Source organism: Mytilus galloprovincialis, chromosome 11 (assembly GCF_965363235.1).
Source record: "Mytilus galloprovincialis chromosome 11, xbMytGall1.hap1.1, whole genome shotgun sequence".
In the NCBI taxonomy this organism is placed as follows: domain Eukaryota; kingdom Metazoa; phylum Mollusca; class Bivalvia; order Mytilida; family Mytilidae; genus Mytilus; species Mytilus galloprovincialis.
In genome coordinates, this window is record NC_134848.1 from 9,078,151 (window position 1) to 9,103,526 (window position 25,376).

General features: G+C 32.2%; 1 protein-coding gene across 2 annotated transcripts; it reads right to left on the reverse strand.

The window, feature by feature from the left end:
- Positions 1 to 634: 634 nt before the first annotated feature.
- Positions 635 to 16,002, reverse strand: LOC143051596 (uncharacterized). 2 transcript variants are annotated; one of them, XM_076224487.1, is made up of 5 exons: positions 15,921 to 16,002; positions 11,105 to 11,254; positions 8,440 to 8,578; positions 7,544 to 7,708; positions 635 to 2,149 (listed from the first exon to the last, which is right to left on the reverse strand). In XM_076224487.1, exons 2-5 carry the CDS (start codon positions 11,236 to 11,238, stop codon positions 920 to 922), a joined length of 1,668 nt encoding a protein of 555 aa, XP_076080602.1. In that variant the 5' UTR covers positions 11,239 to 11,254; positions 15,921 to 16,002; the 3' UTR covers positions 635 to 919. The 2 variants fall into 2 exon arrangements, with proteins under 2 accessions (XP_076080602.1, XP_076080603.1); XM_076224488.1 differs by lacking the exons at positions 635 to 2,149; positions 8,440 to 8,578 and having other exon boundaries at positions 7,623 to 7,708.
- Positions 16,003 to 25,376: the final 9,374 nt, after the last annotated feature.

The following is a 25,376-nucleotide window of genomic DNA, read 5'->3' on the forward strand; positions in this document are numbered from 1 at the left end:
ACTATCCCTATGTCGAGCTTTCTGCAACAAAAGTTGCAGGCTCGACAAAAATGGTGGGTAAAAAACCCAATTTGTGAATTCTTATCTGGAGCTCTGGTAGATGTAACATTTATTATATACCGTTTGTAAGGTAAACCAGTATTGAATACAAATACACAGATACACGTAAATTACTTATTAAATTCCGATTTGGTGTATAGTCAAAGGTCAAGCAGTTGTAATATTACACGTGACACCCGATGATAATTTCATAGAATGTAAACATTGAACAATTTCTACTTGCAATACATTTTACTTGCTACTGAGTTGATAACGGTTAAAGGTATTATTTATTATAATTCTGTATTATATATAAATCTGTGATATTTTGTAAAAATATATATTTATGTTTATACGAAATAGCTTGTTATTTATATATGTTGTATTGCTATTTCAGACTTGTTATTTTATCTACTGGTACAATAAAGCATCTGAACCCTAAGCTCTTGTCGGGGTTATTCTTTAGCATAGAAAACCACCTACTACATATATATAAGAAAATAAGAATATTAAACGAATATCTTAGCTTTTTTTCAAGGAGTCACTGAACCTTGAAACTGAGGTAAGTGGCAGTGCACATATGACGGAGAAAATCTTCACAATACTAGGCTTCTTTATTCAACAAGTACATAGTATGAAGTCCCAAGTCTTCTACGTACTGAAATATTACGTTTTTAGCAGTTTGTTAAAGCTGCAGTGACTGTCACTGCTAGATCACTATTCCTTTGTCAAGCTTTTTGAATTAAAAGTTGCAGATTCGACAAAAATGTGAATTTAGATTTCAGTTTTCAGGTTTAATATACAATTGAATGATCTTATATCCTTTTATATGAAATAGTTTTTTTCTCAGCATTTGTTCATGCATCATATCCAACATTTCTTAATGCGGTTGAATACATATATGTGTCTGTAAACTCATTAAGAAACTAAATCCTCTATCACAAACATCACATTTATAAGGTTTTTCACCGGTGTGTGTTCTCATGTGTTTTCTTATGCTCTGTACACTAATAAATCCTTTACCACATACACCACATTTATAAGGTTTTTCACCGTTGTGTGTTCTCATATGGGTCCTTGTGATCTGTACACTACTAAATCCTTTACCACATACACCACATTTATAAGGTTTTTCACCGTTGTGTGTTCTCATGTGTTTTCTTATGCTCTGTACACGACTAAATCCTTTACCACATACACCACATTTATAAGGTCTATCAGCAGTGTGTATTCTCATGTGTTTCTGTAAGCTTTGACTATGAGGGTAACTTTTACTGCATTGGTCACATTCATACTTTTTGTCACCAGTATGCAAAGTACTATGTCTCTGTAAGTGACCATTCTGCCTAAACCCTTTACCACATACATCACATTTGTAAGGTTTATCTCCAGTATGAGTTCTCATGTGTGTTTGTAAGGTACAATTCTGCCCAAACCCTTTACCACATACATTACATTTATAAGGTTTATCACCAGTGTGTGTTCTCATGTGTTTCTGTAAGTTACCATTCAGCCCAAACCCCTTACCACATACATCACATGTATAACATGTATAAGGTTTATCACCGGTGTGTGTTCTCATATGGGTCCTCATGCTCTGTCCAACACTAAATCCTCTGCCGCATACGTCACATTTATAAGGTTTATCACCAGTGTGTGTTCTCATGTGTTTCTGTAAGTTACCATTCTCCCCAAACACTTTACCACATACATCACATTTATAAGGTTTATCTCCAGTATGAGTTCTTATGTGTCTCTTTAAACCATCATTTGTACTCAGTTCTTTATTACATGTATCACATTTAAATATGTTGAAAGTCTTTTTATCAATGTGTGATCTCATATGCGCCTTCAGATTTGTGCCATTACTGCAACGTTCACCACACACTTTACATTCAAAGTCGTTTTCGGCAGCATTTAAAATGGAGTGTTCCTTTGACTTGTCTGTTGTCTTAACCTCACATGAGTTTGAGATGGAGTGTTCCTTTGACCTATCTGTTATCTTATCAAGGGAGATTATCATGGAATCAGCTATATTTACGTTGTTAGACATTTTATTTGTATCTTTTCTTTCTCGTCCACTTCTTACATTCTCTGAGTGAACTGGAGTCTGATGAATAAATAAAACACATTTAACATATATAGCTGTATATAAATCAATTTATCCTGCAATCAACCAACTAGTGTACAAATAAACTCATCATAAATACCAGGATTAAAATTTTATATATTTTATATACAGATCAAAATAAGTTAATAAACAGCTGCGCAATGAGCGCATGATACGCCCGACGTCTTGTGTGGAAGTTTTATGCAATAATCATAAATAGTTTCTGAGGAAGTTTTAAGCAATAACCATTTATTGTTTTTAAGACACGTTGGGACATGTGAAACCCCCACCCTGTTTTTTTTAAAAACAAATATCACTATAATAAAATTTTGAATCAAACCAAAAAGTATACAGATCTTTAAATTAGTATAACAAAGAAGTGTGTACAGTTTCAAGCAATAATCATAAATTGTTTTTGAGATACGGCGCGACATGTAAAAAAAAAACCCTCCCCTTTTTTTTCAAAATACTCAAGAACTCAAAAATGAAATTTTGAGTCATCACCAAAAAGAATACAGATCTTTAGATTAATATAACAAAGAAGTGTGTAAAGTTTTAAGCAATAATCGTAAATCGTTTTTGAGATACGGCACAACATGTAAAAAACCCCTCCCCCTTTTTTACAAAATACTCAATAACTCAAAAATGAAATTTTGAATCATCACCAAAAAGTATACAGATCTTTAGATCAATATAACAAAGAAGTGTGTAAAGTTTTAAGCAATAATCATAAATCGTTTTTGAGATACGGCACGACATGTAAAAAAACCCTCCCCCTTTTTTACAAAATACTCAAAAACTCAAAAATGAAATTTTGAATCATCACCAAAAAGCATACAGATATTGAGATTAATATAACTAAGAAGTGTGTAAAGTTTTAAGCAATAATCAAGAAACGCTTTTGAAATACGGTGCGACATGTGAAAAAAAAAACACACCCCTGTTTTAGTTACAAAGTGCCGTAACTCAAAAAGTTTAAATCTTATTTTCACCAAAAAGTATACAGATCATTTGACCATCATAAGAAACAACTATATTAAGTTTCATGAAATTTGGATAAGTCGTTCTCAAGTTATGGTGCGACATGTTTACGCCGGACAGACGGACAGACAGACAGACAGACAGACAGACGGACGGACACCGGACATTTGTATACCATAATACGTCCCGTCAAAATTTTGACGGGCGTATTAAAAGGCAAAATTAAATACGAAGTTGATGAGCATTGAGGACCAAAATTAAGTTTTGCCAAATACAGCTAAGGTAATCTATTCCTCAGTTAAAAAAAACCTTAATATTTCAAAAATTCGACATAGAAATAGTTACTTTATAAATATAACCATATCAATGATTATATTCATGTCAACACAAAAGTGCAGACTACTGGGCTGGTAATACCCTCGGGAAAATAAATCTCCACCAGCAGTGGCATCGACAAAGTGGTTGTAAATAAACACATCATATATACCAGGACTAAATTTTGTATACACGCCAGATGCGCGTTTCGTCTACAAAAGATTCATCGGTGTTACACTTGAATCAAAAAAGTAAAAAAAGGCAAAATAAAGCACAATTTGTACAAATAAAACTGTTGTGCGAAAACCAAGAAAAATGTTTGTTTGTGCCCCTGTTTGGCCTTTTATTCCTATACTGTTGGGACCAAAAAACCCAAAATCAAATAAACTCATCATTGATACCAACATGAACATTTTATTTTCACGCCTGACGCACGTTTCTCTTATAAAAGACTCATCAGTGGCGCTCAAATAAAAACAATGTTTAAAAGGCCAAATAAAGTTCGAAGATGAAGAGCATTGAGGAACAAAAATTCCTAAAAGTTTTGCCAAATACAGCTATTAAGGAAAAGTTTTAGTTTTTCAAAACTTCAAAGTTTCAAAGAGGTTACATGTATAACAATGTATAAACCTTGTGTTAAAATTTTGATTGATTTCTATTTACTTAATATTCTCAATTTATTATCCGGAAATCATCTGCTTCGGACGCCCCCGAGGACGACAACGACGACATGAAACCAATATAGGACCAAAATGTTTTGAATATTTGCGGTCGTATAAAAAGTACTCAAAAATAAAATAGGGGTTGATAATTTCTATCAATATAATGTAAACAGACTTCAATAAAATAAATAGGGGTTGGTTATTTCTATCAAAATAAATAAATAATTGCAATTGTATTAAAGACATACAAGAGTTTTAGTATTCTTTTCCTCATAAAATTAATCAAAACATAAACAAATCTCATCTTGGTGCCCTTGAAATATACTAAACTAGTTTAAAAACCAGATGTTCCGCAGGGCGCAGCTTTAAACGACCGCAGAGGTTGAACCCTGAACGGTTAGGGAAAGTATGGACATAACATTCAAGCTGGATTTGGATTGTGATTAAATAGTTGACACAGCATAGGTTTCTGACACAGAATGAATGTGGTCTAATGAAATTTAAAATGTTTTGGCCTTTGAGCAATTCACTATGTTGTTGAATATTAATCCTCTCAAAACAATGTTTGAAGAAATTTTCTTTTTATTTATGAAATCTGAAATGAGAACAATTGAACAACCCCTACCAAACCCAACCCCCCTCCCTTTCCCCTTTTTTTTTCTTCACATCCCCCTTTCCTTTATTCCAAAACTGATCTCAATTCAAATTTCTAATGGAGTTTGCAACAATAACTAAGGCCAATTAAAATTAATTGGTAGATTTTCATCCCCGCCCGCCCCTCTGAAATCCTCCCGCCCCGATTTTTGTTATTTTGAAAAATTTTCGATTTGCGGATTTGTTCATCTCAGTTTCCAGTAACCGTCAAAAATTGTGTTTCCTTCCAAACTTCCTGTTTCAAATTTGGAAATAAAAATTAAAAAATAAAATCCTCCCACCCGCCCCATTTTTTTCAAAAATTTGGATGAAAATCTACTAATTAATTTTAGTTGGCCTAATAACTACTTATTTAAATGCATCATAAAATATTAAAATGTAAAAAAGTGCTTGTCATCACTGAATGGTAAATATTGTTTTAATTTATCAGTTGGTAGTAAAGGTGAATATGCATGTACATTGTATGCGTATTGTATAAAACAATGATTAAAGTTGATTCAGCTACTATTCTGGACAAAGAAAGATAACTCCAATTGAAAGTCTTGCTATTACACAATATTGTGCAATTGAAAATACTTGCTATTGCACAATATTGTGCAATTGATGATTTCTTGCAATTGCTGAATACTGTGCATTTGAAAATTTCTTGCTATTGTACAATACTTAATGTAATAATTTTGGATCCTGATTTGGATCAACTTGAAAACTGGGCCCAAATCAAAAATCTAAGAACATGTTTAGATTCAGCATATCAAAGAAGCCCAAGATTTCATTTTTTGTTAAAATCAAACCTAGTTTAATTTTGGACCCTTGGACCTAAATGTAGACCAATTGGAAAAAGGGACCAAAATTTAGAATCTATATACACAGTTAGATTTGGCATATCAGAGGACCCCAATTATTCAATTTTTGATGAAATAAAACAAAGTTTTATTTTGGACCCCGATTTGGACCAACTTGAAAACTGGGCAAATAATAAACCAGATGCTCCGCAGGGGGAAGCTTTATACGACCGCAGAGGTTGAACCCTGAACGGTTGGGGCAAGTATGGACACAACATTCAAGCTGGATTCAGCTCTAAATTTGGATTGTGATTAAAAAGTTGACACAGCATAGGTTTTGGACACAGAATGAATGTGGTCTAATGAACTTAAAATATTTTTTTTGTCTTTGAGCAATCACTATGCTGTTGAATATTAATCCTCTCAAAAGAATGTTTGAAGAAATTTTCTTTTTATTTATGAAATCTGAAATGAGAAAAATTGAACCCCCCCCCCCCCCCACCATTTTTTTTTCACATCCCCCTTTCCCTTTTTTCAAAACTGATCTCAATTCAAATTTCTAATGGAGTTTGCAACAATAACTACTCATTTAAATACATCATAAAATATTAAAATGTAACAAAAAGTGCTTGTTATCACTGAATGGTAAAGATTGTTTTAATTTATCAGTTGGTAGTAAAAGTGAATATACATTGTGTATTGTATAAAACAATGATTTAAGTTGATTCAACTACTATTCTGGACAAAGAAAGATAACTCCAATCAATTGAAAATTTCTTGCTATTGCACAATATTGTGCAATTAGATATTTCTTGCTATTGCGCAATACTGTGCAATTGAAAATATTTGCTATTGCACAGTACTGTGCAATTGAAGATTTCTTGTTATTGCACAATACTGTGTAATTGAAAATTTCTTGCTATTGCACAATACTGTGCAATTGAAGATTTCTTGCTATTGCTGAATACTGTGCAATTGAAAATTTCTTGCTATTGCACAATACTTAATATTATAATTTTGGATCCTGATTTGAACCAACTTGAAAACTGGGCCCATAATCAAAAATCTAAGTACATGATTAAATTCAGCATATCAAAAAAGCCAAAGAATTCAATTTTTATTAAAATCAAACTTAGTTTAATTTTGGACCCTTTGGTATTTAATGTAGACCAATTTGAAAACGGGACTAAAAATTAAGAATCTACATACACAGTTAGAGTTGGCATATCAAAGAACCCCAATTATTATATTTTTGATGAAATCAAACAAAGTTTAATTTTGGACCCCGATTTGGACCAACTTGAAAACTGGGCAAATAATCAAAATTCTAAGTACATTTTTAGATTCAGCATATCAAAGACCCCAAGGATTTAATTTTTGTTAAAATCAAACTAAGTTTAATTTTGGACCCTTTGGACCTTAATGTAGACCAATTGGAAAACGGGACCAAAAATTAAGAATCTACATACACAGTTAGATCCGGCATATCAAAGAACCCCAATTATTCAATTTTTGATGTAATCAAACAAAGTTCAATTTTTGACTCTTTGGGCCCCTTATTCCTAAAAACCTGTTGGGACCAAAACTCCCAAAATCAAACCCAACCTTCCTTTTATGGTCATAAACCTTGTGTTTAAATTTCAAAGATTTCTATTTACTTATACTAAAGTTATGGTGCAAAAACCAAGAATAATGCTTATTTGGGTCGTTTTTTGGCCCCTAATTCCTAAACTGATTGAACTAAAACTCCCAAAATCAATCCCAACCTTCCTTTTGTGGTTATAAACATTGTGTAAAAATTTCAAAGATTTCTATTCACTTTTACTAAAGTTAGAGTGCGAAAAGTAACTAAAAGTATTTGGACGACGCAAGACGACGACGCAGGACGAAGACGACGCCAACGTGATAGCAATATACGACGAAAAATTTAAATTTTTGCGGTCGTATAAAAAAAAATTGGAATGTGTATTTTGTTAAGCATAAAAATATTATAATCTTACCGTCACTTTGATTTTCGTAGCTGTCAGGGTACCAGGTGCAGCTGTGTGGTTGTGCTGTATGGAAGGAGGAATGAAGATACCGTCTTCCTCATGTACTATAACACCACAGTGTGTAGTCTTGTTCCTGACAGAACACTGCCAGATTCTAGCACCATTCTTCTCTCTCTAAAAGTAACAGAAAATATTTTATTAAACATATATATAATACCATATATAGTTGACAAATAAACTTTGTGTTACATTGTATGTTCATTTATATATATGTAATATAATGTATTTATGAATATTGAAATATTTATTCCAAATGCATAAAAATCATAGTTATTCCAATTATCTATTTATCTAATTATCAATATTTAAGGTGGTACCCAACACTTTCACTAAAATTAATTTGGCTCGTTTAATTTTCATAAAATTTTGACAAAGTATTTACTTTGACCCTTTAACAAGTATATAAAAATTTCAAAAATTTTGAACCAACCGTTTTGTCAGAAAAATTACACTGGTTATATAGCAGTTTGACAAACAACAATTTTGATCATTGAGAAGCTTAATATTCCCTTTACAACACAACGTAATTAAAACGTTTAGCTGATTTTACAGAGTTATCTCCCTTAAGGATAATTCAAAACACAAATGTGTTGCTTTGTTTACTCATGCCATCTCATTTAATCCAATTATCAGATTATAGTAATTAAATAATTCAATTAAAAAGATCAAAGTATAATTAAATCTTGTATAATAATTCTACAAACATAAAATAAAACATGTAATAGACATCAAAATTAAATAGTTAAAAAAAATGTTAATGAATTTCAAAGCATATACAATAAATAAATTTGATGTTCCTTTCTTCACTTTATTCAAATATACTCAAATAAATATAAATTCATTACCTTCAATGTGTATGAAAATCCAATGTTGTCCACCAATTTGGGCTTCCCTCGCTGTGTTGCATTGTCAATGACAGTGTATGTGACCGAACCAGCTGGAACATATTCATCATTGTCGTAAACTGAGTCATCTGCAATGTTTCTGTAAAAAAAAATTCAATCAAATTACATGCTGTATATTTTAAAAATACTTTGATACAAACTGAACATGGTATACAAATTATAAATAATTGATGATTATATAATCTTAAACAGTATAAATATATGAACATAATAAATCTCTTTTGTAATAATCTTGAACTGTACAAATACAAATTTGATGTAGATTTGTGTCATTCAGCAATCATACCACATCCTCCTATATCTAACAAATTCTTAAACGATATCAAACTTAGGTACGACGCATAATAAAGCAAGTTACACTAATCATTTTTCAAGCCGATATAAATGATAAAATCAGGCGCGGATCCAGAGGGGGGGTTCCGGGGGTTGGAACCCCCCCTTTTTTTTGGACGATCAATGCATTTGAACAGGGACATGTAATTGGAACCCCCCTTTGTCCTGGGTTAGGAACACCCCCTTTTTAAAATGGCTGGCAGGGATGATTCTACTATACAGTTTAGGGCCGCTTAGCGGCCCTTAAATTTGCCAGCGGCCCCAAAAATGTTTGTGAATATAAATTCCCAATTCAGGAAAATAAAATAAAAGTCGGTATTTTCGGAAAAGTTTCCAACACCGATACGGCAACTATAATTTTTCATAGTTTCTCGTCAAAACGTAGTAAAATCTGGATAAGAATGCTGACTACAATCGCATTTTATTAACAACGATTTAATTAAATGTCAACATGAGTTAAACAATTTTAGCAGCCGGATTCAATTGATTAAAATGTTATGGGAGTATATGACCTCGTAAGAGTAGATCGCTCAGCAGGTTGATCAAACACATGCTTTTTGTCAAAATGGGTGTCCGAAACTGACCTCTGCAAAGAGCAAATTCAATTTTATGTATAACATTGATGAATAAATTTTAATGGGCGCCGGTCTCGTAAATGCAGATCGCCCTGCAGAGCCGGTTATGTAATTTGATTAAAGCTTGTTTTGTAAAAGAAATTGTTTTATATTTTGCTCTATTTCATCAAAAGACAAAAGTTTGAGCGTTTTTGAAAATAATGTTTATGAAAGACCATTCATGAAATGAGCCCCTCCCCCCAGCCCCCCGAATTATACGATGTCATCATTATGGAACTGTTTCAAAAGATATGAAAATGATCCCAATAATTTTAAAGTTCACTGGTTCAATTGCTTTAAATATCTTATCAATTAATTATATAAACTTGTAATTGATTTTGGCCAGTTCAATTTGAAATCCATTTGAATCAAGGTAAGTTTATAAAGATGATCTGTTAAAAAAATACCCAATGGATGACTTTTTCAGTGGTTAATATGGCAAGCCGTTTTGCTATTTAATCTAACTTCAAGATATCTCATGAACTTTATAAGATATGATCTTATATAATAGTTCATTAGATATCTATAATATAGTTTGTAAGATATCTTCTATAGTTTGTAAGATATCTTATAAAGTTCATGAGATATCTTATATAGTTTATAAGATATTTCATATAGTTTTTCTTTGTACTTAAAGTGGCCTGTTAGCTCACTTCCACGTTGAGCAAGCCCTTATATGAATATTTCTGCTTCCTAACCAGTTCATATTGATGTCCTCTTCGCGGTCCATGTTTCAACTATTTCGATTTCTTTGAGAAATTACAGACCATGATTTCGATTTAATTACTAAAGTATTGGAAGTAATTTTAGGATAAAAACAATATATGTACATTGTATATTTATCAGATATCTTATAAATTATATTAGATATCTTATAAATTATATAAAATATCTTATACACTATATATGATATCTGATAAACTTTATAAGATATCTTATATCTTTTACACTATATAAGATATCTGATAAACTATATAAGATATCTTATACTATATAAGATATCTTATAAACTTTATAAGATATCTTATAAACTTTATAAGATATCTTATAAACTATATAAGATATTGTATATATTATGTAAGATATCTTATTAAAATCTTATATATTATATAAAATATCTTATAAAATTCATATATATATTATATAAAATATCTTATAAAAATCTTATATATTTAATATAAAATATTTTATAAAAATCTTATATATTATATAAAATATCTTATAAAAATCATATATATTATATAAAATATCTTATAAAAATCTTATATATTATATAAGATATCTTATATATTATGAGATAATTTGAAATGCGAATAAATAGCTTAATGGCTTGCCATAGGTTTGTGTTAGCTGGTATATATGTTTTTGTAATAGGCCTCGTTTACCAAAGTCAAGTAAAGATGATAGTGCATCATGTGCAATGATATTTATGTATTACAACTTCCCTGGTCCCGATCCAATAACTTCTTCAATCAGTGTACAGGTGAAATTTTATATACATTTTCCATCTTTACATCAAAAGGATATTATTTCGTCTTTGATTGTATGCATAAAAAATTCCCAATTGGGATAAAAAGTCCCAATTTGATGTTCAAGGGACCCATTTGAAAACACGTGGAATCATCCCTGGCCGGATCCGCCCCTGCAAATTAACTTACTCTTCTTCAACGTCAGAAGGAATATCAAAGGGCAGTTCTACGTTGAATGAAGCATGGAGACTGTCATCTTCTTTCTCTGTTTGCATAGGTTCTTCTGGCAGGTTTGGTTGCTGACATTGTCTGTTTTTAACCATCTGGCGGTAGTTATACCTTAAAAAAATAGCTTAGTGTAAAAAGACATCTATATGTATGTTATAAATATATTCTCAGATCCAGACATCCTGGCATTTAAATTTTTCAAGAGGTGATGCAGATAGGATTTCTCTAGATTTTTCATCTATTTGAAGGTTATAACTGATTATTTATATTGCTAATTACAGGGCCGTAACTACATGTACATTGAGGCAAATGAGGCAAATGCCTCATGTTTGAAATTTCAAAAAAAAAAAACTGAAACAAAAAGATTGTCAAATTGTTTTGACGGAAAGTGTCTTGCGAGAAGCCAGTTCTCTTTACTCTTCACTCTCTGGTGTAGCCCTTCATGTTTTTCGTGATCCATGTTTCTATTTTACTTTTAGTTATCAGAGTTGATGGTCTATTGTTTGTACTTCTATGTCCCGGGTTTGTCTTTTGTTAATTTATTGTCCTACTTAATGACTATAGTCTGAGTGTTGATTTTCATTTGTAAAAGTGTGGTTTTGCAATGTTGCATGCCAACCGATGTCCAGACAATGTGCGAGAAAATATTTTAAGAATATACAATGCTACAAGACACAGAAATGAATCGTCGTTTCTGCATGGAGAATTGAACTTGATATCAAAGAGAACAAAACTGGCTTTTTTCGTAGATAAAACTAGAAAGCTGACATGGTTTAAATTGAAATATGGTCACCAATTCCACAGTATAAAAAAAAATGAAAAAAAAAACAACAACAATGTATTGCCATATGACCTTTTACATTGAACATGTTGAAGGGTTACCTTTGCATTAAGTCATGTTCAGACTCTTTTAACAGAAAAAAAGGAATATTGAGTACACGTGCACAGAACCTAATCGCACACAAAGTCAATGTATAGAAAATTACGAATGATCAATAATTATCGTTAAAGTTTAATTCCTGTTCTTCATCTTGATAGTTGCTGGATGGTCTCCAACAATAAAAGAATCATTAATATCGTAAAACAAGATTAAGATGGTCCCTAATGTCGACTTTAACAGTACTAGTACTTAAAGTATAATACTGCACTGTCACTATATTTAAATCTACAGTACTCTTCAAAAATATCGATTCGATAACTTTTTTCTCCGATTTCCGTGTTTCTCGGAATCACACCGAGTACCGCGGATTTCACTCCTAAAATCCTCCAAAGATTCTCTCCCAACACCGCGTGGCTGTTAATTGGTTTATTGCCCATCGGATGTACTTCAAATTAACGACGCGTGACAACATAATTGGATTACCCAGATAATTTACCTTTGAACATTTAATCGATCTTGGTTGCACAGGTGTACTTTAAAATCACGGTATTATAAATTGAACAAATGTTTTCCTTTCTTTGACAGATAAAGATGTGACAATATCATTTAGAATAAGATAATTATTATCCTTTATATTTGTGTCTTATGCCGTTATCTTTAAAATAGAACGTACATACGAAAAAGTATGAAGAAAATTGTTATTTTGTGTTTCTATTACAGTCCGGTCAGGTCATACATTGTGTAACTGTGTTCTTTCAGCAAGGACGATTTTGCCACAATTAGTTTCTTTTATAACTTATTCAATAAGCAATATCAGCGCATTAATTGTTCATTATTAAAAAATCAACTGGCTAATAAAATCATGTTGTTTTTTCGGTAACCCAAAGACTAATATTTTCACATTAATTATATAATAAATGTACTATAATTCTACCGGTGTTGGACAAGTTTATGACGCTCAATCATTTTACGTTTACAAAAGATGTTAAAAGTTGTGATGATAAGTAATCCGCTTATCGCTATCCGATAGGTCACTAATCCTTTAATTATTAATAAAATTTATCAAACCTCATAATTGCCCATCATAATATTCTATTCCAGTTAAATCAGTCATCATTTTATTTTCAAAATTTCCCAACCGCCTACAATTGGCATTTCTTTATCGTATTATCATGATTATTGTCATTTGAATACAATCAATCACCCCGGACAATTTCCATCATAATTTCAATTGATACATCACCAACTGTAAATCTATATTATTGACCATGGACATATAACTATAAATGTACTTTCTTTTTTGAAAGATAAAACATTAAAATTCAAATAGTTAAAAATGTGTTCACGTTTATTCGGATAAGAATTATATTTTCCCGATAAATCAATTGTAAAAGGACCTTCTGGAGCCTCAATACGATTGCACAAAAATGTCGTTCTGCAACTTTAGAAACCTTGAATGGACTTTCCCACGGTCGGCCAGAAAGGTCACCTGAGTTTACTAGTACGCGATATTTTTTCCCGCCCTTTAAAAAACTCGTGCTGTGGATAACATTGATGTTAACTATTTTTAGCATTTAACATTGTTAAGTAAGTCAAGTTCAAGTTCAACCCAAACTGTTGATAACTGAGATGTGTATCGTGGAATTGTCTTCGCACGGCAAATAATTGTTTTTAAAATCTTTTGTTGAAAATACACAAATTTACATTCATTGTGCGAAAGTTAATATTAAACAAAGTTGAATTAATGCAGCTGGAAGTATTCCTGTTGTAACGGAAATGTATTATTATTCTGCTATACTGCCAACAAATCGTAAAACGAAAATGCCGTTTATTTACAATTGTTAAGCATAACGAATGGTGAATAATATTTTCCTTTTTACTTGAATATACAAAACTTTCAAACACGTTATTTTATTTAACTGCTCAAATTATTTTAGCGAAAGTTTCCGGTTATTTTTACACAAGTATGCTCATTTCGTCAATAAAATATTAATTTACTGGTGAAGACATCGAGGTCAAAATTAAGTAGTTTTCATTTTTTATAAAACTTGAATACAATTGAAAGAATTAACAACAACATTTTGCTTTTAAATCTTTTATTCATTCCAGCAATTAGATAATCGTAAAAAGAAAATGCCGTATATTTACACAATTATTACGGGGCAATTATTTTGTCTAATGAATGGTGAATACTTGCATATATAAAACTTTTAGACTTATAATTTTTAAATAAAGACTTTAACTTTGAAGTAGAATATTTTGTTTTCACATATTCCGCTATATTTTATAATACTTTTTTTTTTAAAGCAAGTACATTAAGGTTAAGATATTTTTAGATGGGCTAACAAAAAATACGAAAATATTTTGACTTTAGTTTTTATTACCACAAATGAAATTTAATTAGTATTAAAGACATTTAAAATTATACACCTGTTTGACACTTAAACTGGTACAGAAGACCGGAAATATAATTCTTTATTACTTCAACCTTTACCTGTCAGGTAATCCAATTACCCATTCAGTCTTGTGCCGGTATAGATCAAAGTAGGATAAGGGCAATTAATTCCTCGGTGTAGAGAGTGAGCTCGTTATCACAATAAACATTTACCTGATTTTGGGAGAGATTACTCCCAAATTCCTCCCATCATTTTGGGAGGAATATCGGAGTTTTTCGGAGTGGCTCCGACATTTTCCTCGGTGTAGGGTGTGGGAGAGTTGGTACTCTTGAAGGGTACTGTAGTCATAACAAAATCACCAAAGTCTAAGTACAATACAAGTCAAGAACAGACAGACAGACATATTCGGTATATTAAGGATTATGAGAATTACGATTTTTGCTTTATCCATCATATATATATATATATATCGATCTTTTTTTAATGTTATCCCTAAAACCTGAAAGTCTTAAAATACAATGATTTTTTTTATTGCTATGAGACCAGAATATTGTTGAAAAAATAGCTCAGAATGCACGATTTTGCATTATTTTTCTCAGAGCGTCTGGGGGGGCCTTCAGCGCCCCGCCCCCCAGACCCCTCGCCAAAATATTTTCGCCTCGATACGCTCGGCGAATATTTTGCCTCATTTTAAAAGAGGCTAGTTACGGCCCTGGATTATTTTTTGACCAGAGGATATAGTATGATAAAAATCAAAATAGAGACATTATATAGTGTCTTTAACAATATTAAGTGGGTAAAAGTACTAGATTCAACTGGTGTCAATATATATCAATTAAATTAATTTGCATTGAAGTCTATGGAAAATCTAGAGGATTCTTATCCGCATCATCTCTCAACATTGTTTACATAACACAAATGCTAAATCATTGATTGGTCAGTTACATGTTGTGATGTCACTGCAGATCTGAGAATATTCTGCACAAAGATAAATGGAAAAAAATTGGAGACAGAACAAACTAAACAAGAATAAATAATGTTTTAAAAATCTATCTATTAAAATAAAACATCACTTTAAAGTGGTGAATATTGTTATTTACAATTAAACGGCTCTATCAACATCTTAAAATAGAAAGGAACACTTTGAAAAATTGTCTAAAGATCGAAAATTAATGCTATTATAATGTTAATATATTGTTCTTAAATTGTTTAATTGACGTTCCATAGAAACATAAATTTTCTTTAATTTACATTGTTAAAACAAACTTATCTTATTTTAATACATGAAAAGTGTCTCAGATTTTAATAATCTTCCAAAGAATTTAGACATAATCAACATTGATAAACGTTATTGATCGGTCTGATATCAGCGAGTGTTATGATCATAAATTTTTGTTGAGAACGTAGTGCAGATTTCGAAAATTCCTCAGTAAAAAAATGTTATTTGCGGTGAACTTTTTGTTTAAAGTTTGAAATTATTATTTAAAGTAACAATGCTTACTTATAAGACTTGAAGTTTAGTGTAGACTGGTGACTGTGTGTATAAATAAATCAAAATAATACAGGCATGAAATCAAAGGGAGATAATCGCAAATTAATTTCTATGGAACGCCCATACAAGTAATAGCTTTTCTAAAAATCTTGCTGTGTTACTCTATATATGACTGTATTGGGGAAAACATCCAGTATCTTCAATCTTTGTCGTGATGACAGAGTAATCCCTCTTGTAAATTATCCTCTCTTGTAAAATAATTATCACAAATGTAGTTTCTCCTTTGTACTTATATATTGTATTGTAGGTGGCGCTTTAGAAATATTATAGAATTATTGTATGAAGTGAAATAAATTTAAAAAATGGTTTATTTGGTTATTGAAATGGCATGAAAAATTAAAAATATAAAAAATTTAAAGAAATTTGTATCAAATTATCCACTTAAACGGTTTGTTTCCTCTATGTACTCCGCTAATAGTTGATTGATATTTTCTGCATTTGGCAAATTGATTGTTAATAAATTGTCTAGATCTGTTGGAATTTGTCCTGTTATGAAGTATATTTGATGAAATAATTTGTCTCTGGCATCTGAATACAGGTCACATTCAAAAAGGTAGTGTTGTACATTTTCTTTTTGTTTGCAGTGATGACAGGTTTCCGAGTTGATGTGCTGGTTTATTATAAATTGGTATGCATTTAATTTAGAATAACCTGTTCGTAAACTGTTGATTATGTTGTACATTTTTTTTGACGGGAAGTCTTTTTTAACTTTATCTTTAACTTCAGGATGAAATCTGAAATAGTGACGTCCAGTATCACTATTTTCCCATCTGCGTTGCCATTTTTTTGTAACAGAATTTCTAGCTGCTTTTTTTACATCTTGTTTTGTAAACACTATGTCATCAACGGCTAGGGTTTCTGCTTCTTTAGCAGCTTCTTTTGCCAAGGAGTCTGCCTCGTCATTTCCTTTTATGTTGGCATGTCCTGGTGTCCAGTTTAAGTTTATTAAAAATCCCTGTTCGTTTAAATTTTTTATTTTCCCTTTGATTTCGTTAATGGTTTGATGATAGCTGTCACTTTTCCAATTGAGAGTTAAGATACCTAATGCTGTCTGACTGTCCGAAAATAAAGTTAAAGTATTAATTTGCTCTTTAGAAAAAGATTCTATGTAATCCAGAACCATTTTTATTGCTATAAGTTCAGCTAGCAAGATTGATCCTTTGTTAGAGACAGGTCTTTTTAATTTTTCTTGTTTATCATTAATGTAAATTATAGCTCCTGCACCGCAGGGTCCTGGATTTCCTAAACATGACCCATCTGTAAAAGCAACTGCTGTGTTTGGTGTTTGAGATTGGAGTTGTTCCGAGATGATTTGTTTTCCTTCCTCTATTTGGGCTGTTGTTCTGGATTTTGAGCTGCCTATGTTACGCCAGTAGTCAGGGGCTCTAATGACTGATACTAGACCTTGGTATTCATACTGCGGTTCTATCTTGTCTATATCAACCAATTCTGTATCTTTCATATCTTCAGTTTGTTGGTACATTTTTCCTAGTGGTGATATAAATTTTTCTGGATTTTTCTCCTCTTTCCAAATTTCAAATTTTCTTTTAATTGGGACATTATTACTATAAGAATTAATTTTTCCTAACTCTCTGATGGCCATTTCCTCTCTTCTTAAATCTATTGGTAATGTTCCACTAAGTACTTCTAATGCTTCAAGGGATGATTGAGATGGTAGATCTAAACACAATGCTAACCCTTTTCTTTGTATTTCATTTAATTTGTCCAGATGACTTGAAGTGCTGGATTGCCAAATACTACTAGCATAATTAAAAATTGAACATACTAAGCTGTCATATATTTGAATGAGTGTCTTTGTTGGTATTAATGCTATTCCCTTGATTTCTCTTATAATTCCTAAAGATCTTTTGGCTTTCTTTACTGTAGATTCTATGTGACTATTGAAATTTAGTTGTTCATCTAATTTTAATCCAAGTATAACTGGATTAGGGTTGTATTTTAGAATTGTGTTTCCAAGCTTTAGTTTGATATTTTGGACTTTATTTTTTTCTTTACTGAAAATACTGTACTCTGTTTTTTGAATGCTAAGTTTCATTCTCCAATCATTGCTCCATTTTTGTATTTGATTGAGATCTTTTTGCAATTTTTCTTGTATATCTTTTGGATCTGAATGTGAGTGCCAAATAGTTGCATCATCTGCAAACTTACAGCAGTCTGCAGACACGGATTTAAAAATATCTTTTATAAAAATATTAAACAGGATTGGGGAGATAACAGATCCTTGTGGCAGACCAATACTGGTTTGAAACCAAGGACTTTTGTAATTGTTCACCATGCATCTAGCTTCTCGGTGACTGAGGAAGGCATTAATCCACATCCACATTTTCCCTTTGATTTTCCAGTATGATAAAGGGGTGCCTATAAGTGCGAAACGAAATAGAAACGAAAAGAAACGAAACGAAACGAAAAGAAACAAAACGAAACGAAACGAAACGAAAAGAAACGAAATCAACATAAAACGGAACAAAACGAAATAGGAACCAACGAAAAGAAAAGAAACGAAACGAAATAGGAATAAAATTTAAATTAAATTGAATATTAAGCCGATTATATTTATTTTCTAGTTTGATACAATTTCTTTTAAAATTGAAAAAAAAATTGAAATTCAGCGTAATTGTTAACATGGTTAACAAGCTGTGGTTTAGAAACGACTTAAACACAATATATAATATTTGATTATGAACTGTATACGTTATACTAGACAGACAGTATTAGGCACGGACCATTTAACTTTATTAGGGGGGCAGGCTTTCTTTTTATTCTTGCCCTGATTTAGGAATAACTGTCCAGCAATTGGATTGAGAAAAAAACTTGTCCACATGAAAAGACCAGACCCCCCCCCCCCCAAAAAGTCAAATGGTCCGTGCCTTAGTTGGTTTTAAACTTGTATTCTCCAGTGTACCATGAAACAGCCAGGATGACAACTGTAGGAACTTTAATTTTAAGAGGCCAGTCAGTGTTGCCTCACCTCAAGAAAAAACAAAAAATAGCGGAGAAGCAGCAGATAACAATTTTCCAAACGACAAATTCCTATAAGCACCATTCCTAAGACCACTCTTGAAAGCAGATACCATCCGTTTGGTGAGAGAGTTAGCTAGGCGATATTAAAAGAACGTTGGAACTTACAATTGACGAAAGAAACATGAGCAAAACGAAGGATGTATACGTAGCTTGTCAAGCAAGATCTACTCGCCCTTTCGGAGTATCGGATATAGTACCCCTATGTCTGGTGCCTTGGTTCACATTAAGTTTGTCGTTAGTCTAAAATTTTGCATTTCCATGAGGATAAGTTTCTTTCGTCAATTGTCGTTTGGAAAATTGTTATCTGCTGCTTCTCCGCTATTTTTTGGTTTTTCTTGAGTTGAGGCAACACTATGTGTAGCTATAAGTAGTATGATTTTGTTTTTCTGTTCTTATTTTCAAGTGTTTATCAGTATTATTAAAAAAATTAATTAAAGTGATCCGTAATTTGATTTCGTTTCGTTGGTTTCTATTTCGTTTCGTTTCGTTTTATGTTGATTTCGTTTCGTTTTGTTTCTTTTCGTTTCGTTTCGCACTTTATAGGTACCCTTGGTAGAATAGTATAATTGGATAGTTTGCGTAAAAATTATCCACTTTACGGAATTTGCAAAGTACATGAACAATACGAATCAACATAAAAAACTTGGTAGAGTTACCAGTACATAAAACGTGACGGTACCAAAATTGCACCTATTTTGACAGTTTTTTCACCTACGTTTTTTTATGATCAAGACAAAAATGTCCATACTGTGTTTAATTTGTAGCCCTATTCTTCTTTAATGTTTAGGCAAACCAATTGAATTTTAAATCCATATTGGGTCATAAAAAATTGCTTGGAATCAACCTCCAAACTATCCATGATTCTGTAATGAGGAGTACCCAAATTGCATCCATGCTTAAATTCACATCGTCAAAAGTCTAATAACCGAGCTATTGTTTAATTTCTTCAAATATTTTCAACAATTGGATATTAGTCCATGCTTACTCTTCATATTTTACGAAATGGATACTTATATTATATTGTTTTTGGTAATTTTAAAAAGATGACGTTTTGATGACGTCACATGGTGACGTTTTCGTACATTTTGCTTTTTTCAGTAAACAGTCCATCTGTTAATAAATACTGTGAACGTTTTGTGTATATCTAAATATGTTTACCTATGTTTAAAAACGTGCATAGTATCATATCATAAAAATACAAACTGTTTAGTCTCTAAGAAATCTTGTAAGATGCAATTTTTGGAGAGAAAAAAAATGGCTTCCTACCTAACCACTGTCTCAACCTTTGGGTAGGGTTTGGGCAAACCAAAATGTTTTTAAGTGTGGCCTTATAAAACTTTAAACATAGATTACTCACTTGTTTTTACATGACGTGCTAGCGTTTATTGTTTACCAAAAGCTCTTTCAATTTCCAAACCAGGTGCTCCGCAGGGCGCAGCTTTATACGACCGCAGAGGTCGAACCCTAAACAGTTGGGGCAAGTATGGACAAAACATTTAAGCGTGATACAGCTCTGAATTTGGATTGTGATCAAATTTTTGACATTACATGGGTTTTTTTTTACACAAAACAAATGTCAAGATTTTGCAAATCAATTAAAGATTTCTTCTTCAAACTTTTTAAATCTAAAATTAAATAGTTGACACAGCATAGGTTTCTGACACAGAATGAATGTGGTCTAATGAACTTAAAAAGTTTTTTTTTTGCCTTTGAGCAATTCACTATGCTGTTGAATATTAATCCTCGCAAAAAAAAGTTTGAAGAAATTTTCTTTTTATTTATGAAATCTGAAATGAGAAAAATTTAACCCCCCTTTTTTTCACATCCCCGTTTCCCTTTTTCCAAAACTGATATCAATTCAAATTTCTAATGGAGTTTGCAACAATAACTACTCTTTTAAATACATCATAAAATATTAAAATGTAAAATAAAGTGCTTGTTATCACTGAATGGTAAAGATTGGTTGGTAGTAAAAGTGAATATACATTGTTTATTGTATAAAACAATAAAAAAAACTTCATCAGCAACATTTTATATTGGCAAATTTCCAATGAAGTTATTTACATAAAGTTATTGGCAAATAAAAATAGAAAATGACATCATAGTCATGTCTGGCAAATGTCCAACATACATTGTCTTAAAACATTTTAGATAAGATAAGGAAAAAAAGCTTCATCAGCAACATTTTATATTGGCAAATTTCCAATGAAGTTATTTACATAAAGTTATTGGCAAATAAAAATAGAAAATGACATCATAGTCATGTCTGGCAAATTTCCAACATATATTATCAACTACTATTCTATACAAAGAAAGATAACTCCAATTGAAAATTAATTGCTATTGCACAATATTGTGCAATTAGATATTTCTTGCTATTGTGCAATACTGTGCATTTGAAAATTTCTTGCTATTGCACAATACTTGATATGGAATCCTGATTTGGACCAACTTGAAAACTGGGCCCATAATCAAAAATCAAAGTACATATTTAGATAAAGCATATCAAATAAGCCCAAGAATTTAATTTTTGTTAAAATCAAACTTAGTTTAATTTTGGACCCTTTGGACCTTAATGTAGACCAATTTGAAAACTGTACCAAAAATTAAGAATCTACATACACAGTTAGATTTGGCATATCAAAGAACCCATTTATTCAATTTTTGATGAAATCAAACAAAGTTTAATTTTGGACCCACATTTGGACCAACTTGAAAACTAGGCCAAAAATTAAAAATCTAAGTACATTTTTAAATTCAGCATATCAAAGAACCCCAAGGATTCAATTTTTGTTAAAATCAAACTAAGTTTAATTTTGGACCCTTTGGACCTTAATGTAGACCAATTTGAAAACGGTACCAAAAATTAAGAATCTACATACATAGTTAGATTCGGCATATCAAAGAACCCCAATTATTCAATTTTTGATGAAATCACACAAAGTTCAATTTATTACCCTTTGGGCCCCTTATTCCTAAACTGTTAGGACCAAAACTCCCAAAATCAAACCCAACCTTTCTTTTATGGTCATAAACCTTGTGTTTAAATTTCATAGATTTCTATTTACTTATACTAAAGTTATGGTGCAAAAAACAAAAATAATGCTTATTTTGGCCCCTTTTTGGCCCCTAATTCATAAACTGTTGTGACCTCAACTCTAAAAATCAATCCCAACTTTCCTTTAGTGGTCATAAACCTTGTGTCAAAATTTCATAGATTTCTATTCACTTAAACTAAAGTTATAGTGCGAAAACCAAGAAAATGCTTATTTGGGCCCTTTTTGACCCCTAATTCCTAAAATGTTGGGACCAAAACTCCCAAAATCAATCCCAACCTTCCTTTTGTGGTCATAAACCTGGTGTTAAAATTACATTGATTTCTATTCACTTTTACTAAAGTTAGAGTGCGAAAACTAAAAGTATTCGGACGACGACGACGACGACGACGACGCAGACGCAGACGACGACGACGACGCAGACGACGACGCCAACGTGATAGCAATATACGACCAAAAAATTAAAATTTTTGCGGTCGTATAAAAACTGGTGCTGAGTCACTAAAGTTCGTCGCACCCTAGTAGGTGTACTTGAATTGATCCATTCTTGTAGTTTGTTAACCGATATCTACATTGATACTTGTTTTATGGAAATCAATGCTATCACTGCATGCAATAATCTTCTACCTGTCGAGCAACAAATTTGGTGAAAAGTCATAACAATGGAAACTTAACATTGACAAGTAAACCGTTTAAGGTGAGTTCAAGGTGCCTTAAACCTAAAACACAATCATTAACACCTTATAATCATTCCACACACCAAGAATAAGTCAGTTTAATTGAAGTCTAGAGCTGGCATGTCAGTTAACTGCTAGTAGTCTGTTGTTATTTATGTATTATTGTCATTTTGTTTATTTTCTTTGGTTACATCTTCTGACATCAGACTCGGACTTCTCTTGAACTGAATTTTAATGTGCGTATTGTTATGCGTTTACTTTTCTACATTGGCTAGAGGTATAGAAGAGGGACGGAAGATACCAAAGGGACAGTCAAACTCATAAATCTAAAACAAACTGACAACGCCATGGCTAAAAATGAAAAAGACAAACAGAAAAACAATAGTACACACGACACAACATAGAAAACTAAAGAATAAACAACACGAACCCCACCAAAAACCAGGGGTGATCTCAGGTGCTCCGGAAGGGTAAGCAGATCCTGCTCCACATGTGGCACCCGTCGTATTGCTTATGTGATTACAAATCCGGTAAATAGTCTAATTCGGTAGGTCATATTCATGAAAGGGAAGGGGATTGTAGTTACGACGTAAGGAACATATCCGATATCATTTGTGAAACGGTTATTCCATAACGGTGAACCAACTCGTGATGGCGTCCGTAAAATTTACAAAGGGATGATTTCAACTTCACTATTTGGAACTCTTGGTTTAATAGCTTCCTTGTGAGCAGCAAACCTCTATCAAGAAAATCATGATAGGAAATGCAAGCACGGGAATATCGTATCAATTGGGAGATATATACCCCGTATGCAGGTGCTGCTGGAATGTTGCTACTTAGAAATGGAAAGTTCACAATTGGAAAGCTGAAATCATCTCTTTTGTCGTAAAGTTTTGTTTTCAACCGACCCTCATTGTCAATTTCTAGATGTAAGTCAAGATATGAAGCCGACTTCACTGTATCTGTAGTATCCTTTAGCTCTAGTTCGATTGGATAGATGCGTTCCACATAGTCACCAAATTTTGAATTGTTTAGTGAAAGAACATCATCTATATAGCGGAAAGTAGAGTTAAAGGATATTGCTAACTTCTTATCTTTCTTCCTAAGAAGTTCCTGCATGAAGTCAGCCTGGGGGAGGGTTGAGATCTCACAAATATGTTTAACCCCGCCGCATTTTTGCGCCTGTCCCAAGTCAGGAGCCTCTAGCCTTTGTTAGTCTTGTATTATTTAATTTTAGTTTCTTGTGTACAATTTGGAAATTAGTATGGCGTTCATTATCACTGAACTAGTATATATTTGTTTAGGGGCCAGTTGAAGGACGCCTCCGGGTGCGGGAATTTCTCGCTACATTGAAGACCTGTTGGTGACCTTCTGCTGTTGTTTTTTTCTATGGTCGGGTTGTTGTCTCTTTGGCACATTCCCCATTTCCATTCTCAATTTTAGTAGTATTTTATATAACATTTGATAACTAAACATAGTACAATGACCCAAAAAAATAAGTCAAGGTCACATAAAACCTACTAGTCGGACATGTACACCTAACCATCGTTCCATATAGCACATTTAGGGGGCCATTCTGCTTAGAGTATTCGAGAAATAGAGTGCACTCTGAAATATCTCACCTTCTTTATTAACTATTGATTTTATTTTGATTATCATAAGTATATCGCTCTAATACATGCATCACATAAACTTTAAATGATCCAGGAAACGAGTCACGGTCAGATAAACCAAACGGGAAACACATGTCATCAATACAACCATTTAACACACTTATCATAGTTTAACACAGAGCAATAAACAGCCAAAATGAGGTCAAGGTCTAATAAACTCTGTAAGACTGACATGTACATCCTTAATATTTTCTATTTTCAATACATAATGAAATGATACATGTTTTTCCTTTCTGTTAAAATATGATGCTAAGAGCCTTTCAAAAACACTTTCTTTAAATGAGCAGTAACCTTATAACGTCAAAATATTTTGAAATGGGATGTCAAAGTCCACCAAATTTAGTTGAATTAACTTATGCATTTAGTATGAAAAAAGAAGACCAAAACACAAAAACTAATCTTTGACCACTGAACCATGAAAAGAAGGTCAAGGTCATATGAAACCTGCCAGTTTGAAACGTTCACCTGACAAACATTCGAAACGTCAAAATTGAAATATAATACAACTGTTGCTTCAAAAATATGATATATATTGACTAGCATTTACGACTGATTTGTATAGTTCGATTTTATGTTGTACTGTAATACACTGTCTCAGGTTAAGGGAGGGTTGTTATCCCGCTTACATGTTTAACTCCGCCATATTGTGGATGTGCCTGTTTCAAGTCAGGAGCCTGTAATTCCGTGGTTGTCGTTTGTTGCTGTGTTTCATATTTGTTTTGCGTTGATTTTTTTTTAACAAAAGTTACGCGGTCAGTTTTCTCGTACGAATTGCGCTACAACTTACACTTGTCATTTTGGGCCTTATATAGCTGACTATGTGATATGGGCTTTGCAAATTGTTAAAGGCCGTACGGTAACCATTATTCACATTGTGATCTCTATGTTTTGCATTCTGAAGAACAAATATATTCAAATGACTCATAATAAAATACACAGTAGCATTATCTTGTACTC